The following is an 18,031-nucleotide window of genomic DNA, read 5'->3' on the forward strand; positions in this document are numbered from 1 at the left end:
CGCACCGCCCCGCATCGCAGCCGCGGCCCATCGCCGCTCCGCCTTCCGCTCCCTGCCGCTACCGCAGCCGTCCCTCYGCTGTCTGCTCAGGGCTTCGTCTGTTGTTAGACCGAGCCGAATTTAAAAATAAGCAAATAAATAAAACAGTAAAAATGTAATAGAGGGAGGAGGTGGGGTGGCTGTGGCCATTTTGGAGAGCTGGGTGACAATGTACCGGCGGGGCAGGAGATGGGATCGGCAGTGGCCGCAGCAATGGGGTCTGGGGTCTGGGCAGCAGCCACCCCTCAGCCAGGCTCCGTGGGGCCAGAGTGACCCCAGCACTGACCCAGCGGGACTCACCGCACCAACAGCCTTAGGCAAGGCAAGGACACGAGCCAGGGCTGAATCCACCCCCCAGGAGCCAGAGCAGTCCCAACCTGCTTTGGGCTGGAGCTTTTCCCTGCCCTTGTCATACAGCATCCTGGCATGAAGTGTATGGGTGTGGATAGCAGTTTCAGAGAGGTTATCACACTATGTCCTGCTCTGGGGTGAGGAGCTGTGCTCTGGACAGTTATCTGACTGTCTGTGCCTTTGGCCTACAGAGATAGGCAAACAACTTTAGGGAGGGGGAAACACCACTGCAGAAAAAAGAGGGGGCAAACAGAAAATAAAGGTAGGTTAAGGAACCATCAGTCTAAAGCCACTTACTAGTGAAAAATCAGAATATTCCCCCCTTAAGATGAAAATGGTCGACATAAGCAATAGAGTTAAGRTTTTGCTTGATTTTGGTTTTGCCTAAAATTCACTTGCATATTTTCTTTACCTTGGCGGGATGTCTTTTCATCTACCTGCACACCTCCATCTTGCTTCCCAAGCAATCTCCAAGTGATATCAACTCTAAGTTTACTGTCTGGGCAACTGGTTTCAGACCTCCACTGGTAACATACGCATTTTAACTATGCTGGCTCTGCCTGGGGATCAGCACTCTGATGCTTTAACACTTTAGTTAATAAAATACAGCTTCTGAATTGCTAATGGAAATCAAGCCCCATGAAAGAAAGAGTGCTTTGTTAGTGTGGTTTTTTTAGATGAGGGTATGGCACTCTTATCTGCAGGTGATGATGCCTGCTGCAATGAGGAAACTCRGCGGCTGAAGTCAGCACGATGCTTGGTATCACCTCCTTCAAGTGTGTGCTGACTTGGAGCAAAGACTGAGCTGCTTCGGTCTGAGAGACCAGGCCCCTTCACTTCTCCAATCCTAGGCTGAGCAGCCCCTCTGGAAACGTGATTTTCTACGAACTATGGGCAAATGCAGGAGAAAGATGTTTCGCTGTTGATACAATGCTAAGAAATGTTTCCTTTTCTTTTGGGGACCTGTCAATGTGAGATCCAGCTCCTTGAACGGCTTCTCGAGGTGTCATAGTGCAAGTAAGTCCTGGGTTCTGTGGAGAGGCCCTTGCTTTCATCTGCTCTTCCCTTGAAATATCTTCTAGTCACAGTTTCTGGGCTTAGTGAAACCTTATCCCCGTGTTCTTTTAAAAACAAAACAAAACAAAACCAAAAAAAAAAAAAAAAAAAAAAAAAAAAAAAAGAAAAGAGTTGTCTTTTTGCAGTTAGCATGAAGCAGCAGGTAGTAAGGCAGGTCCAGAAATGGAGCTCAGGGGGCTGGGCACTGCAGCAGCTCACCCTGYYRCCCTTGGCYWTAAAAACAAAGAAAATCTGACAAAACCACCCAGCTGCAAGAATTCCTTACTGCTTGATGTTGATAAAAATGTTCAGAGTGACCCCTCTCTTCTGCTGGCCAGTGAGACGTGGCTCAGTATCAGCCAGAAATTTCCACTCCTTTTGGCAGAASAAAAGGTGTCCCAAGTGCCAGTGGCAAAGGCAGCATGTAACCCTGCACAGACTGTGGGCAGAGCCTCACAGGACATCATACAGCTTTTTCATTTAGTGATTTTTCTCCTCTGCATAACCATGTCTGTTCTCCTCCACAGCTTTTTTTCAAGGTGGGAAGGCACACCTGAGCCTTTGTGTGGGCAGCTGTGCTCTCAGAAAAGCTGAACTGCAGGATCCTAACTGTGCAGAGGACTTCCGTGTTCTTAGAGGTAAAACACGTTAAATCGCTGATAAACCAGTGCAAGTATTAATAACAAAACTTGCTAGAAATCTTGGCTTTTGCTCAAGATCTGTGTAGCTAACCACTAATGAGGTTGTTGAGACTGTGTCCACACTGGGGAGGTGTAGTTAATTTGGCAAGTGGAACTAGGAACAGATTCATGAGGGAAGAAAAAAAAACCTGATAATTTATTCACATTTAGGAGAACTCAGCAGGAGAGAAGAGTGTTCAAGGTAAATATTCACAGTTTCTGTCTGGGATGTTTGATCCTACCTTGTGCTTGGACAAACTGAGCAAGCAGGGTCATTCATTTGGAAAATCATTGACTTAGTCCTGTGCCCTTCTCAAAAATAGTTAAATCGGAAAAATTTCTGCACTTACAGGCCTTGGAAAATATTTTSCCCTAAATGTGGCTTTGTGGTTTCAAAGAACTGAAGAGAAGGCCACAAAAATACATTTTTCCTTCAGCTGGAAAGGAAAGGAAGCTTGGCAAGGAAAATCATCTGATTGGAATTATCAGAACAGCATGGCTGGGGCAGGCCTGGACTGCCTGGGGACACCAATCCTATTGACTGTGTTTTTCATAGGTTACATTTCTCCTGCTTTAGTGTAGAGCCAATAATTTTTACCTCTGGATGACAATAATTTAAAGATGACTAAATCAACTGGATTTTTGTTCTTCAGCTTCATTGGAAGGTTTAAGCTGTTGGGTCCTTTGTTAAATTYCTCGGAAACTGGCCACATGTGGAATTGCACTGCGTTCAGTTCAGCCAGATAACACAACTCTTTCTTAATATTTCTGCAATCTTTACCCAAATTATAAGTGTGCAGGGGAAGAATAAAAGGTGGAAACCAATAGATGAACCAGCAAGCAAAAGTTAACACAATTATCCATTAATTCCCCTTGTAGTGTCTATTCCTGCTGTACCTTTTTCCTTTCTCTGAGCTGTTTYTTCTGTCCAGACCATAAGATCTTTTAAAAAATCAGGTGTATCTTTGTCCTGAAGCATATTAAYGTACCCCAAGAGTAGAGACTTAAGATTTTGGGAAGCCTTATCTTTGTGAGTGGGAAGTCTCATCTCCAGTCAGGTCAGACCCTAGGAGCTTGCCTGGCCTTTCTCAGGCTCTTTGGAAGAGGGAAATCTCGTTATGTGCATTGCTGGAGTGCTTGTTGTGCTATTTTTGTGCTGCTCRGCTTTTGTATGTGCAGCTGTAGTCAAGTGTTGCTTCTTGATCCCAGACAACTGAGATTTTCCATAACCTTTGATTAAGAAAAAATGTATCTTTAATCACAGCTCTCCTTCACAACAGGCAGCCTGTAAGGAGATTATATAAATATTATATTAAGCACATTTTTTGGCAAATTGCTTGCATTGGTGTTGCATTTCTTTCCACCAGTGTCTGTGTAGTAGAAGAAATAAATGATGACCRTGGACTATAATGGAAATGGATACTCTGATGTGTGTTCCTTCTGTCTCACTTGGGAATTCCTCATCGATTAACTGCCTTGTTAAAATAACACTGACATTGATTTATCTACCAAGAGCCCAGATCAGGGCATTTTAAAGATGAATCCTCTTACTCTGTGTTATCGATAGGTATTTTGTGATAAGCCTGCATAGGTAGAAGTAAAGTTTTCTTGCTTAGAAAACAAAGATAAGGCTTTTTGGCAGCTGGCGGAAAATTATAATTTATATTATACTCTTTAGCCACAACTAAAATGGGAAAGGTTTCATTACTCTTGTGACCAACATCCTGAAGATCAGCTCCAAGTAGATTTTGGTGGCAATTCTTCTTGGGCTCACCTGGTTTCAGACACTGATGGAGTACTGATGACAGATTTTCAAGTCAATTCATTCAATTTGAATGTAATTACTAGTTCAACAAATTCTATGYGTGGATGAACAAGTGTTAATCCATGAAATAAATAGCAACATACRTGTTTGTCAGTGTGAGTAAATGCAGCATGGATTTAGAATAGAAAATCTGTTTCATCCAACTAATTTTGACAGGGTGGCAGAGGTGCAGAGAGAAAAGGGTGCCTTTGGGGGGCTGTTCTCTTCTAGGCCAGTGACTGTGAAGAGGCACTTGTGCCCCAAGAGGGTTTTTATGCAGTCAGGGAGAGCAAACCCACATTCAAGGGCTGCCACCTCCACTATTTTATGAAAGGAAAATGAGATTAAACACAGGCCACCCTCTTCCCCAGCTGCCTTGAAGACAAGAAGGCAAGYACCTACCTGTGTGTTTATTGTGGTGCTTTGCACAGCACACAGTCCCCAGGGCACGGCGGGTGCCTGTGCTCACACATCCCCGCTGGTTCTGCATCAGGCACTGTGAYGGTGTGACAGAGCCAGGCAAAAATCAGTTCCAACACCGCTGCCCTCGCTGTGCTGGATGCTGCCAGTTATCCGTGTCCTCTCACTCTCCTTACAGATTTGTTGCTATGGTGAGAAAAGCCAAGCCTTAAATATTGAACTCCCTGTTATCTCAGCTGRTATCTGCTGTGTGCAGCTATCGGTTGGTGTGTATTAAAACAAATAAGATAATAAAGAATATATGCTTTGCACTGAGGGCAGGTTCTGCTTCCAAATTTTGGGGTTTATTTTTTCCCTGCTTCAATTTCCAGCTTGGTTTGTTTTTGCTGAAACTAACCTTGAACTCTGCCCAAKAGCACAGAGGATTAGAACTGTTTATGTCTTAATTGGGGAATAGAACCAGTAATCCGCCAAATCAAATTTTTCCTCCTGAGAAGTTACAGTCAAATGCAGGACAGTTCCCACAAAATGTTTGCCTATATTATTTGGTGTTTGCTTGAAGTCTGTACCAGCACATTAGAGCAGAGTTTGGAGCAYTGTATGGCTTTGTGCTTAACATGTTCCTGGRGAAAAATGAATTTACAAGGTGTTTKATACAGCACAAGCCASCGGCTTCACTCGAATCACTCCAAGGCCTCCCTCTGACCCTCCTCGGGCTGGTGATAACACTCCTGCTGATTTACTAACGCCAGCACAGGACACTGATTAGTCTGTKTTTAAAGCCCCAGGGTGGAAAATAACTACGAGGGGCACTGCTGCCAAGTCAGAGCAGCAGAGATGCTGCAAACAGGACGAGTGTTGTGCTTCTGATAGTCCCAACAGCAGAGAAAAACACAAACTACACTTAGCTTGAACAGAAAACGTGGAAGCCCTTGCACCCCACACAGCAGCCCTGCCTGAGGCTGGCCTGGAGCACTCGCAACAAAGGAGCTGTGCTGCGCCCACATTCTTGTGGTGAAAGTCCTGCTCTGGTGCCCAGCCCCAGTAACGGGAGATTAAAAAAGTTATGGAACAAAGCAGGACAAGTTCKCAAATGCAGAGACATTTTTGTTTGTATAACCTAAAGCAAGGTCTACTGTTTGTGCTGGATGTTTAAACACTTGTGAGAGCCACAAACAGTGCTTCGGGCTTACTTTTTCCTTCCAAGTAACTTCTGAAATTGCAATCTGTTGAATCAGAGGAATGCAGGCTGCTATCCCTGCTAGTTCTCAGAAATGAGGGATGTCAAATCCAGGGCAGTAACAGAGTCTGTGGCCCCTGAAGAACACTTTAGATCTTTCTTAGAATAAGGTTTGKTTTTTTAAAATATTTTCAGGTCTTTTCTAGAAATGCCTGAACAAGGGAAGAGGTAAGAAGGGGCGATTTTCAAACACAAAGCAGAGATACAAAGACATCATAAAGAAGAGACACTTTCATTTTAACTGGTAACTGGTAGCTTGAAAATTTTGTGTTCAAGTCAGTGCTGCTCTGAGTAACACTGGTGGGGGTTGGGATACTGAGTCTTGCATTCAAACTCTGGAAATTATTTCTGTAKGAGCTGATGTTCTGCTTTTGAAACAGCTTTTTGAAGCGAGCTTTGACATTGCACGTGGAAAAGAAGCGGCAAGTTTTAGTTAAAAGTATTAACAGGAAAGCAGTGAAGCCTTGTGCACACTCTGGATGTTTTTGGCATGATGGGCTGTGCTTTATTCAAAGCCAGTGAAACCTCTGCTGCTCTGGGGAGCACCTCAAGCTGCTCACGGGCTCAAGTGTCACWGGAGGCAGTTTCTGTGCTGCTGCCTCCTCCTCCTTCCCCGGTCTCATGTTTCTCTGAGGTACCTCTGAGTGCTCTCAGCTGCCTCGGCTGGGTGAGCTGCTCACCTGGAAGCTTTGGGCACGGCARGGCAGGGTGTGTTTGGAGTTAGGGGGGCTTTCTGCAGCGGCAGCTCAACCGAGTGACCAAAACCTGCACCCAGCCCTCTCTCCATTTAAGATGTCACTGTGTTTGCATGCCCACGAGGCAGCCTGAGCTCTGAGTGACCAGCCATGGGTGCCACAAGCCTCCACTGCAATGTGAGTGGAATAGAAGGCATTTTAAACACACACATGCCACCTCTTCAATTTCAAGCTAAACAGTTGCTGTGATCTCCTTTTGGGAAGGACTTCTTTGTTCCAAAAGAGATTTGTACATCAGGAGAAGCTCAGCATCCAGCCTCAAGGGCTGCAGGAGAAGTGGTCTGGAAGGACCTACTTCCCATATTCTTGATTTTGGTTTTATGGYTTCTGCCCAGATCTTTGGATGAAGTGAAATGCAACAGCAAATGATAGCTGGTGGGGTCCTTTAAAAGAACTCCTGGAATCTCAAAATACCATCACATCCTTAGTCATCTAACCATAGGCACAGGCCGTTAATGCAAGACAAAATTAAAAACAATCTCTTAGAGTCTGACTAAACTGATTRCTAACAATGTGGGAAATTTCTCCCTATACCAATTCTGAGTTTTTCAGTCAGGGAACAAGGCAAATGAGAACTTTTCTTATTAGCTAAATAACAGGCTACTAATTTCCTGATTGTGTCTGAAAAGCCTGTGAATTGCTTGGGAGGGCTTCCTTCCAACTGTTTTATGCAAGACTTAAGCTACACCTTACCCTTCAGCTGAACTACTGGGCATCTCAAAGCATTTAAAGGCTCCTCACTACAAGCATCTTCATACTAGATTGTAAAATAATCTATCTTCAGAACAATCAGCAGTTCAATTCTCTCTGTTTGGGATAGTTAACTGTGGTAAATAGGATTATTTGTGGAGATATGAGCCTTAAGCAACCTAGACAAAAAAAAATAATGAGTCACTGAAATTAAAAACTTGTCAGTGTAAGGACAGCTCTAAGCGACAGTCTTCCCTTATTTCTCAGAGCAGCACATGGAAAAAGCGTGGAAACTGATTCAGTGTGAACCCTGTAACACAGTGGATGAGTGAGCTCTGCACACASCAGGTTCCTCAGTCACCCCCAGCACGGAAAACAGGAGCACCATGAGCACATTCCCCCCGAGAGCTGCAGAACAGCCAGAAATGTGACCCACACAAAGGGCCGTGCTCGGATTACTGCTGGCTCCTCTCCAGCACACTCCCACCGAGCGTGGGCTCGCTCTGGCTAGGTTTGCACAGCTCTRCACACGTACAGGCTTTCAGACCTAGAAAAAACAACCTAGCAGATGTTCAGTGCTTCCAAATTGTCTGCTGGCACCACATGCAATGTCTTTCAAGTTGCTATTCCTCAGAGTCTGGAGTAAGACATGCTAAATTACACGAAATCCAGTGTCTTGGGTATCTTGAGATACAGTATGAGAGACAAGGACAGAAGAATAGCTACAATAAGTAGGATGAATAAGGCAAATCCTCTTACACGTCCAAAACTATTATTTGAAAGTGGCAAACTGTGTTCATGCCCAAGTTTCAGTAACAAGAAAAGGAGCTTCAAGAAATAAAGGAAGTCTGTCATTTCCCAGCCTCATTTTCCTTTAAGAAAAGCCACAACCCCACACCTGAAACAGGGTTGCTGCCGGCCTTCTGTGGCTTCTGACAGCGTCAGAGCCTCTGCCACTCCTGAGGAAATGTCCATTTCCTGATGCCCACATCAACCCAGTTAATGGATTGAGATAATACTGTCCAGGAGAACCTCAGACCAGCCCCGATTAGGCACCAGTAGCTGAACACTTGAAGCATATTAAATTACCTGAAGTTACAAGCACACAGCTCTGATCCCTTCAGGCATAAGGAGAACTTGAATTTCATGGTAATTTTCTTTGTGTGAATAGCAAGGTGAACTTTGCTTTCAATTTCAGCATTTAATACAGGGCAAATATCAGATTCCCTGCAGCTTGGGAGGAGCGTGTTTGAGTGTTCATTTACGTTAAATCACATTCCAGGTACAAAAAATAGGAAGATAATATTGTTTCCAACATTTACATACAACATTTACCAAGCTATCTCTATAAGAATTAGATAAAACTATTAATTCTGGGCCAAAATCCAATTATGACTAATTTTTTCAGGGGCCCCCAGCTTGTCAAAGAGCTTGGTAATAACAGTGTATGTTTCTGAAAGCTGTGACTGGGGAATCCAAAGGCCTAATTATGTCTCCAGTGGTATATTCTCAGATCCTCCTCTATGTAATAATAAGAAACGAACAAATTTGCAGTAATAGCTCTGCAATGGTTTACATCAACTGGTTGAAAAGTGAAGGGTGCAGCTTTGTAAGCCCCCAGTACACACTCAGTGCTATGCAGGGCAGTCCCAGCAAGGAGAGAGTACCTGAATTAGGGCCTAAGATCAGAGAACTGAGCATGTGATTCCCCAAGATGAACATCCAGGTGAAGATGCCAACATCTTTATCTCAGCTGGGCCAGGGTRTCATGCCTTCTCCCAGCTGCTTTGAAATGGGTATGGTTAAGTCTATGGCCTGGGCTACAGAAATCAGTGCTTTCGCAGATCACCTGAAGGCTGAACTGCTTTGCATATGGTTATCCAGGGGAAAATCAAACGGGGGTATTGGTTTCAGTCCATTCCTCTGGGCACAGTGAGGGGGTGGAGAGCAAATTCCCTCAACTACAGCAGCACAGGCACATCTTTTCACCCCCTTTGCATCCACTATTCAGMCATTCTCCATCATTCCCCCCTTTCTCATCCTCCTTCTCCATCATCCCTCTTCCTATGTCTTTTCCCATAAATTTTCTTTTTTTCTTGTGGTTTCTCTGAGGCATCAAATCCCAAAGCCCCTAGCCAGCCCAAAGAACAGCCCTTGGCAGCCTCACAAAGGCACCACTGGTGTTGCTGGAGGACCCTCCCTCCCCAAAACCTGCTGCAGCAGAAGACAAAGACATGCTTGCTGGTATTTTCTGGTTTTATTAATAGCCCTACAGTCACGTTCTCAGCCTCATTGTGAGGGTGCTGAGGTAGCGTCACCCTGCCCACCCCAGTGTCCCCAGGGTGGGAGGATTGGGAGGGGGTCATTTGGCAAAGCCCTGGGTGTCACAGCGCGGTCCCTGCCACTTGTCATAGCACTGGCAGCTGAATTCCTTGGCCAGCTGGGAGATGTCCTCCCCAGGCTCCAGGCTCTGAGGCACCAGCCAGGGTTTGCCAGCGTGCAGGTTGATGGTGAAGCGGGAAGGGTGGAGGTGGAGGTAGCCCTGCTGGCCGTCCTGGCGCACGCAGCGGCCCCGGCCGGAGCACAGGGTCTGGCTGCACAGGTCAGCGCTGGCCGTCACATTGACGATGTAGTGGCCCAGGGGTCCCTCCACGTAGTCCTTCAGCCTCAGGCACATCTCCTGCAATGGCATTCGGTGTCACAGCCCTGCACAGCTGAGGAACTGGGTGTTCCTGCTGGCAGGGACCTGGTGCCACCCTCTGCACTCACCTTGGAGGTGCTGTAGTCCAGGCTGCCCCAGAGGATGATGCCAGCGGCACCTTGAGCTGCRCTCTCCCCAATGGTGTTAATCAGGTCCTCCTGCACCCATGGGGACAGGAGAAGTCAGCAGTGCCCAAAGCCCCCCCACTGCCCCCGCAGAGCTAATGACTCCCCCATGCCAACCCATTGGTCCAAGAGGTGCCCACATCCCCATCACCTGGGAAAGGAAGTCCACAGTGCGYTCAAAGGCAATCTGGGAGTAGGGCAGGACAGGGATACCGCTGTCGAGGACTCCACGCTGGACAGCGAAAGCCTCGGCCACRCGATGCCGGACGTAGGCGAGCACCTTGTTGGTGCCATTGAGGCGGAGGGGCAGGTAGATGCTGGGGTACAGTGCCTGGCTGCTCTTCCAGAGCCAGGACAGATTCTTGTTCCTCTCCTGCTCCACCTCTGGGCACGTCCCATTGTAGGGCAGGCTATCAAAGTCATTGTTGTAGCAGTCGGGGAAACCATAGAAACCCCAGGAGGCATTGGGACGGAGGCTCTCGCCCAGCCACAGGGTTGTGTTCATGAAATCGCAGGCACTCTCCTCAAACTGCTGCTTGGCCACCTCCTCCACCTCCTTGGGAGGCCACTGCGGGTGCTGCTGCTGCACCAGCTCCTCCGACTTCTGCTGGTAGATCTCCATGGAGTCCCAGTTGCGGATCCACAGTGGGCGCCACTTCTCCCAGTCAATGACAGCCAGTCCGTTGTAGTCAGGGTCGGGCAGGGTCACCTTGATGTCCTGGGTGGCCTGGCGGATGTGAGTCTCCAGGCTGGCGTTTTGGGGGAGCCCMCCGTTCACTGGTACCCCCTCAGATGTGTAGTAGGGGAAGAGACCTATCTTGTCGCTGTAGAAGAGGGTGATGTCCTGCCCGGTGAAGGACTGGTTATTGTTGACCAACACATCGAAGACGTCCAGGCTGAGGGTGACATTGTACTTCTCAGCGCAGCGCTGGGTGGGGATGTTCCAGATGGTGACAAAGGGGCGGTTGATGAGGACAGGGCCAGGCCCCCCAGCGTGGGCCAGGGCAGGCAGGAGCAGCAAGAGGAGCAAGCAGGACCACACCGATGCCATGATGCTGGTGGGTTCAGGGTGAGTCCTGGAGCTGCCTGGGGACAACTGAGACCCGGGCAGAGCTTGATGCTTTTATCCCGTCAGGACCGGCATGAATCCACACCTCCTTTCACAAGCGGTGCCAGTCACCCCGGGTCACTTCTCCCGCCTCCTCTGAATCCCCGAGTTTATCAGCAGCTGGAGTCCAGCACAGCAGCCCCGGAGTGGGGACAGCAGCGTCAGCCCCGCGTAATGACCGGCGGAGGGAAGGAATGCGCAGAGTCAACACCCCGTGACTGGCTGCCGATGAGTRGGCTGGAAAGACACACGGACACGGACGGGGCGGGGGCAGGAGAGTCACGGCGATGGACGTGGGCTGGCGCCGCTCGGGAAGTGGAGAGCGACGGCCATTCGCCGGCGGGRGGAGGCACTGCCGGGAGGGAACTCACGGCACCGGACAGGACCTGGCAGGACACAGCCCGGGGTGGCGCGGGGCAGTCCCGCCTAAGGACCGCAGCCACACAAGGGCACAGCCTGGGGCCACTCACGCGTGGGGCCAGGAGGCGCAGGAAGGCACGGCCTGGGGACACTCGCAGCACAGGACAGCAGCCACAGAGAGCACGGCCTGGGGACACTCGCAGCACAGGACAGCAGCCACAGAACCCACAGCCTGGGGACACTCACCGCAGCCGAGGGGCGTGGGCAGGAAGGTGGCTGCCCCACACGGGGCCGCTCCATGCCCACGGGCACCSCACAGGGCAGGGCAGTGTCCGGAGAGGCTGCAGGACTACAGGCAGAGCAGTGCAGCGCCGGGGACAGGCTGCACGGGGACAGGAGCCACGCGGTGGCACCGCTGGGGGACACTGGTGGCACGGGACAGCGGAGCTCAGGGACGCTCGCAGCACAGGGCTGTCCCCGGCCCGGCGGGGCTGTACCACCCCCGGCCGTGGCGCACAGCTCGGTGTCCCCGCACGGCAGTCCCGGGCTCCGGCCCCGCACCCCGGACATTCCCGCGAGTGTGGCGGGGCTTGGGGCGGGGACAGGCGGGGAATCCCGCTGGGGGCGGGGCCGGTGGGGGCGGGGCAGCACGGAGCCTCCACGTGGGTGGCCCGGCCGTGCCTGCCCACGCGGCTCCGGCTCCACGGGCCGGTCCCGCACCTCCAGCGCCTTCCCCACGGGGCTCCGGCTCCACGGGCCGCTCCCGCACCTCCAGCGCCTTCCCCACGGGGCTCCGGCTCCACGGGGCACATCCCAACACCRCAAAGCTTTCCTCTTCGCTCCGGCGTTGTATCCGCGAGTTGAGTGCCCCGTGCCCGCCCCAGCCAAATCAACCCATATCTCTCTCTGACCAGCTTTATTCCAAGTAAAGCACTTCAGTGTGGGGCAGCACACGGGGGCTCAGCACCACGCAGCACCCGCTCCCCACCCCCGTGTCCCTCTTGCCCCCATCCCTCTCCTTACAACAGGAGAGGAGTCCCCCTCCTCCCCCCATCCCCAAGACAGGCACCTGCACTGCAGCAGGGAGGGTAGAGATGGGACAAGACACATCTCTTCACCCCATTCCCCCCACCACAGTGAGGGACAGCCCTCCACAATTAGCTGCCTCCCAGGCAGGGTAGGAATATCTTAAATAGGCTCCTCCTACACCGCCACAGAAAGGGGCAGCTCAGTCCAGACGGAGGTTAGCACCAGCTTGCAAGCAGCAASAGCACCCAAAGTCCCAGCGGTGCCAAAGGGCCAGAGGCATCACTGCGGGGGTCAGCACGTGTCTGGCAGCCACTGCCCTGCCAGCCCTTGTAGCAGTGGCAATGAAAGTGGGTCCGTAGGAAGAGTATRTCAGTGGAGGAGAGCTGGCCCTCGGCCCAGAAGAGGGGCTGCTGGGGGTGGTCAGCATCCCGGCGCCGCAGCTGGAAGTTGGTCGAGTTGAGGTGGAGGAAGACATCAGCATTGCTGTCCTGGCGCAGGCAGCGACCCTGGCCCTGGCACAGCGTCTTGCTGCAGAGCTCTGCTGCTGTTGATACATTCACAATGTAGCGTCCCAGGTCCCCTTCCAGGTAGTTTTTCATGATCTGGCACAATTCCTAGGGAAAGAGATACCAGGGGCATGTTGGTGTGACCCRGGGAGAAGTAACTCAGATGGAAAGGTCAGCTCAGCCACTGGTCCTCCTCTGGGGGCAGGTGATCACCCATCATCTACCTCCCACCCTGACCCCAAACTTACCCGGTTTTTGGTGTCAACTGCATCACCCCATAAAATGGCCCCAGCTGCACCCAGTGCCGCGCTCTCTCCGATGGTGGAGATCAGGTCCGGCTGTGGGGACAAGGCCTAGTTAGTACCCACAGAACCCATGCAGCACCTACAGCCCCAGCACAGTGTGCTCCAAAGTGTCCATTGCAGGGTCAGGAGGGCAAGAGACCCAATCCCTGCTCCAGGGAAAGGGGACTGTCCCAGCAACATGGGGACAAGGCTTCCCAATACTGCCCTCCTCCTTAGGGGCTAAGCCACCACAGCACARGGGCTGTGGTCACCCCAGGGTCCCAGCTGCCAGGACCTCCAAGTCCTGCAGTACTTCCCAGGCACTTCCCTAGTGATGGTCACCATTGGTGCCAGTCCTGCTGCCAGACATCCCATCCATAAGAGAAACAGTTAGTGGCACCCCATCACCCAGCCCAGAGGGGCACTGAMCTGGGGGTCCTAGGAAAGGAGGCACCCCTCTGGCTCCCTGGGACCAGCCCCATGCCAAATGGTACCGCTTCCCAGCTGCATGGAAACAGTCCAGCCATGGGGTGCCAGCAACACCATGAGTGGAGACACCAGCCTCCAGAGCCACCCTGCTCCACAGCAGCAAGATGAGATACACAGGCAGAGGAACCACCTCAGCTGACCCCAAARCCCTGATGCCCAGCACTGGGGGTGAGGAAGTCCCAGTGGCACAGCCCTACCTGGCTGAGTGTATTCAGCTTGCGGAGGTAGGTGGGCCGGGTGTAGACGAAGACAGGAAGGGAGTAGTCATCGTGGTGCTGCTGCGAGATGCGCATGGCTTCCATCACCCGCGCCCGCACGAACTTGCGGCTGTTGGGAGTGGAGTCCAGGAGCGGGTCGAGGTAGATGGAGGGGTAGAGTGCSGTGCTCTCCTTCCAGAGCCACTCCAGCTGGTCATTGCGGGTCTTCTCCACGTCCGGGCACTGCCCAGTGTAGCTGTCTTTGTTTTTGCTATAGTCATGGTTGTAACARTCAGGGAAGAGGTAGAACCCCCAGAGTTGCTTGGGTCGGTAGCTCTTGGCCTTGCGCAGGGTGCTCACCATGAACTCCTGAGCAGCTGACTCGAACTCAAACACTGCCTGCTTGTTCACCTTCTCACGGGGCCAGTTGGGCTGACGCTGTAACACCAGTTCCTGTGATGCCTCCCGGTAGATATCCTTGGGCTTCCAGTTGCGAGCCCAGACTGGCCGCCACTCCTCCCAGTCGATGACGGCCAGCCCTTCTTTGGTGGATGAGCGGATATATTTATCGATACCCTCCTGGAGGCGGGCGAGGTGCTCGGACAGGCTGCTGTTTTGGGGGACACCACCATTGACAGCCACACCTTGACGGCTGTAGTAGGGGTAGAGACCCAGGCGTTCCTTGTAGAAGATGGTGAGGTTCTGCCCCACCCAGCCCTCGTTGGGAGAGGCGTACAGGTCGAAGATGCTGAAGTCGAAGGACACCTGGAAGCGAGGCTTGCAGTCCTGGGTGGGCACGTTCCAGGCCACCAGGAAGGGCCGGCGGGTAAGGTGAGGGGGGGCCGACGGCTTCTCGGGGGGCTGCCGGGCCAAGGCCAGCAGGGCCAGCCAGGGCACMGCCACCGCCGCCGCGCAGCCCCCGCGCATCCTGCCCGACGGAACCTGGGGGCGGCGGGAGACCAGAGTCAGAAGGGGCGCCCGGCAGSAGGGGGTGCAGGCAGGGGTCGATCTGCCCGCACCCCCCAAGGCAGACCCTGACCCAAGTCCCCTCCCGGGGCAGAGAGGTCCCGGCGGGTGCGAGCAGAGCCCCGGGGTCTCGGGAATCCCTGTCCCAAGCGGCTTCGCCCGCTCGCGCTCCCCCGGGTGCCGGCGCGGCGCCGCCTTTGTTCGAGCCGGGCAGACAAAGCGCCGGGGCGCGGCCCCCGGCGGCCCCGCTCCGCTCCGCTCCCGCTCCCGCTCCCCGGCGGCTCTCACCGCGCCTCAGGCCATCCCCCGCCGCGGGCTCCTCAGCACCGCCGCCTCCCCCCGCCGCCGCTTTTAAACCTTCCGGCCGCACCACCCGCGGGGACGCCGGCCCCGCCCCCGTGCCCCCCCCTCCCCGCGCCGGGCCGGTGCCTCCGATCACCGCGGGGTCCCGGAGCCCCAGAGCGGCCGCGGAGCCCCGCCGCGCACACGTACCTCCTCGGGACCGCTGTACCGGCACCGGGCACCGGGGAGTCACCCCCCTGTCCCGCCGCGATTGGTACRGTCCGGGAGGGCCCGCCCCCCCACGCGGCGGAAGGAGGCGGGGCGGGGCCGCGGTTGGGGCCGGCAGGGGGCGCCACACTGTGCGGGGGAGTGCCGGGGGTCCCCAAAGCGCGGCTGCTCCGGGACGGGCTGTGCTCAGGGCGGGGTACCGGGGTCATGGGCACTCCAGAACCGTAGTGACCCCAGAACGGTGGTGACCTCAGGATGGTGATGTCCCCAGGATCATCATCACTCCAAAATGGGGATTCTAGAATGGTGCTGATCCTATGATGGTATAACAGGATCGTGTTGTCCCTAAAATATTGGTGATCCTRCGACGGTAGGATCACCAGAGCATTGGCAACCCCAGAATGTTGGTCTCCTCAAGGCGTTGGTGACCCTAGAAGAGCAAAGTCCTTTGCAAAAGCCGTGTCCCCAGGACAGTGGTGACCCCGGGGCGGTGCTGCGCTGGACAGGACATCCTGTGCGGGGCTAGGGCAGTCGGTGCTGCTGACTCAGCCATGGCCCCGTGGGTTTCCTGCCTGGAGAGGACAAGGGGGGCCATGGGTGTAACTGGGCTGGGGGGGCTTCCTTCCCGCAGTACTGTTGAGGCTCCAGCAGGTTCCCTCTGGCAGGTGACGGGACCGGCAGGGCTCAGGGACCAGCCATGTGGCAGTCCCCATGTCCTGCCTGTCTCCCTCCTGCTCTTGCCAGGGCTGACCCCACTGGGCTGAGGGCCATCGGGGTGCCCCTGTGCAGGAAGCACCAGACCGCGAGGGTGTGTCAGGGCCGGCAGGGGAAGGAAGCAGGACTGAATCTACGGAAGAGCTCCCCAGCCACCCGCTAGCTCCCTAAGGATCRGGCGGGAGCACCAAGCCCAGCATTGTTCGGTGTCAGCTCCTGGTGCTGCCAGTGCCAAGCCCYGGCCGCAGGCACCCGCAGCTGGCTCCAGTTAGTGACACCACTGGGGTGACAGCTTTTGTGGTGGAGCTCCCACCGAAGGGTGACAGTCCTGCTGGGGACGAGCACTGCATCCAGGCCGGCCACTCCAAATCCAGGCTGCACCCCACTGCTCTGCCCGGCCTGCAGGCAATGCCAGGCACCCGCCGGGAGAGGGGCTGGGAAGGTCAGCTGCTGGCCGGGCGTTGGCTGCCAAAACCCTTGGGAGAGATTGTGGGGAGCCAAGCAGTCCCAGCGCTGCAGGCGCTGCCCTTCCCYTCTGGGCAGTAAACAGGCTCCCTTCGCCAGCAGCTAAAATTTTCCATCCTGCTCGTGCGAAGGTATCCAGCCCCACCGGCAGTGGGGTGACCAGAGGGGTCACAGATTTCCACTGCTGGGAGGGCTGGAAATCCTTGATGTGACGCAGATTCTCACTGCTGTCCCCTCAGCAGGGCTCATTACCTGACTCGGTTTCCCTCCTCCCTTCCCACAGGGAAGGCTCTTGGTTTTGGTTGGGGGAAGCTGGGCAGATCCCAGCCTCCCCTTGCCCTGCTGAGTGTGAAATCATTCCAGGTCATTCCCAGAGTGTAGAGGGGTGCAGGACGGCAGCAATGGGCAGTGGCCAGGGTGAGCTGAGTGGATGAGGTCTCCACGCAGGCAGCAGGAGGATGGGAATCCCTCATGGATGCAAATAAAGATAACGGGGCATGAATCATATCAGCTTATGCCGGACAGGTCCAGGAAAGGTGTGAGAGGATGTCAGCTTGGGAATGGAGCAGCTGTGAAGCCAGGAGGGGAGATCAGCACCTGCCTCTGCCCTGGGCTGGGGGCTCCAGGCATGGCCCTGCCTCATGGGCAGCGAGAGGGGGCTGTGGTGGCCCTGGCAGGCACAGAGATGGCCACAAAGCCAGAGAGCCACAGCCACTGCCTTGTGTAACCTTGCCAAGCCATACCACCCGCACAGCCAGCCAGCMCTCTTCTAAGCCACCAGAATGCATCCGTCCCTCCTGGGGCTGGGATGCCTATGGATGAATGAGCCAAAATCCCAGAGCCTCATCCCCCACAGGCTGGAGGGCTGGCAGGACACGCTGCACCACTCACTCTCATTACAGCTTCCATCAGCGGCTCATTTCCGAGCCGGCTTGCGCGGAGGAAATGATGAGAGGTGACGGTGGCTGCAGGAAAACACTTGCAGGGCTGTCGGGGACAGGACGTGGGGCACAAAGTGAGATCACACTTGCCCCCACGGACAGCCGGCAATGCTCGAGGGACGGGCGGCATCCCGGCACAGGGTCACGCCGGCTCCAGAACGTCAGGGCCCCGTGATTAATGAGGCACTGATTTGGCAGGACAGGCGAGGAAGGAGCGGGCGGGCGGATCCTCCCCCCGCCCCGCGCGAGGTCCGGGCGGAGCCAAGGGAAGAGGCAGCTTGAGGCTGGCTGCCTGCGAACCCCGAGTYCCCACTCGGGAAGGGAGAGAGGCTTGAGCTCCAGCCCTCGGGGCTGAACAAGGAAATTACATCTATTTCGTATTAGTTATCTATTTAAAAGATGTCACAGCAGCTACAAGTAGAGTCACAGCCTGACAAAGCCAACTCCTGCTAGTGCCATGGGCCACCTGGAGCACCTGGAAATGGCTGTGACTCAGAGATCCGTCAGGATCAGTTCAGCCACATGTGCACAAACCCCCTGCCCGAAAAAACAGGGAGCTCGAAGTGCTGGTGGCAAAGTCCACCTCCCCTCAGGCACAGCT

The 18,031-nt window shown here is 53.9% G+C and overlaps 2 protein-coding genes across 4 annotated transcripts; both read right to left on the reverse strand.

Moving 5' to 3' along the window:
- Nucleotides 1–9,279: 9,279 nt before the first annotated feature.
- On the reverse strand, nucleotides 9,280–11,858 carry HYAL1 (hyaluronidase 1). Its single transcript, XM_057368003.1, has 3 exons — nucleotides 10,013–11,858; nucleotides 9,805–9,894; nucleotides 9,280–9,715 (listed from the first exon to the last, which is right to left on the reverse strand). Exons 1-3 carry the CDS (start codon nucleotides 10,910–10,912, stop codon nucleotides 9,398–9,400), a joined length of 1,308 nt encoding a protein of 435 aa, XP_057223986.1. The 5' UTR covers nucleotides 10,913–11,858; the 3' UTR covers nucleotides 9,280–9,397.
- A 178-nt stretch (nucleotides 11,859–12,036) lies between these two features.
- Nucleotides 12,037–15,341, reverse strand: HYAL2 (hyaluronidase 2). 3 transcript variants are annotated; one of them, XM_057367998.1, is made up of 4 exons: nucleotides 15,293–15,341; nucleotides 13,835–14,776; nucleotides 13,113–13,202; nucleotides 12,037–12,972 (listed from the first exon to the last, which is right to left on the reverse strand). In XM_057367998.1, exons 2-4 carry the CDS (start codon nucleotides 14,759–14,761, stop codon nucleotides 12,574–12,576), a joined length of 1,416 nt encoding a protein of 471 aa, XP_057223981.1. In that variant the 5' UTR covers nucleotides 14,762–14,776; nucleotides 15,293–15,341; the 3' UTR covers nucleotides 12,037–12,573. The 3 variants fall into 3 exon arrangements, with proteins under 3 accessions (XP_057223981.1, XP_057223980.1, XP_057223979.1); XM_057367997.1 differs by lacking the exon at nucleotides 15,293–15,341 and adding an exon at nucleotides 15,089–15,142; XM_057367996.1 differs by lacking the exon at nucleotides 15,293–15,341 and having other exon boundaries at nucleotides 13,835–15,078.
- Between the last annotated feature and the right edge of the window lie 2,690 nt (nucleotides 15,342–18,031).

Source organism: Malurus melanocephalus, unplaced genomic scaffold (assembly GCF_030028575.1).
Source record: "Malurus melanocephalus ecotype Western Australia unplaced genomic scaffold, MMel_1.1 scaffold_87, whole genome shotgun sequence".
NCBI classification, from domain to species: Eukaryota; Metazoa; Chordata; class Aves; order Passeriformes; family Maluridae; genus Malurus; species Malurus melanocephalus.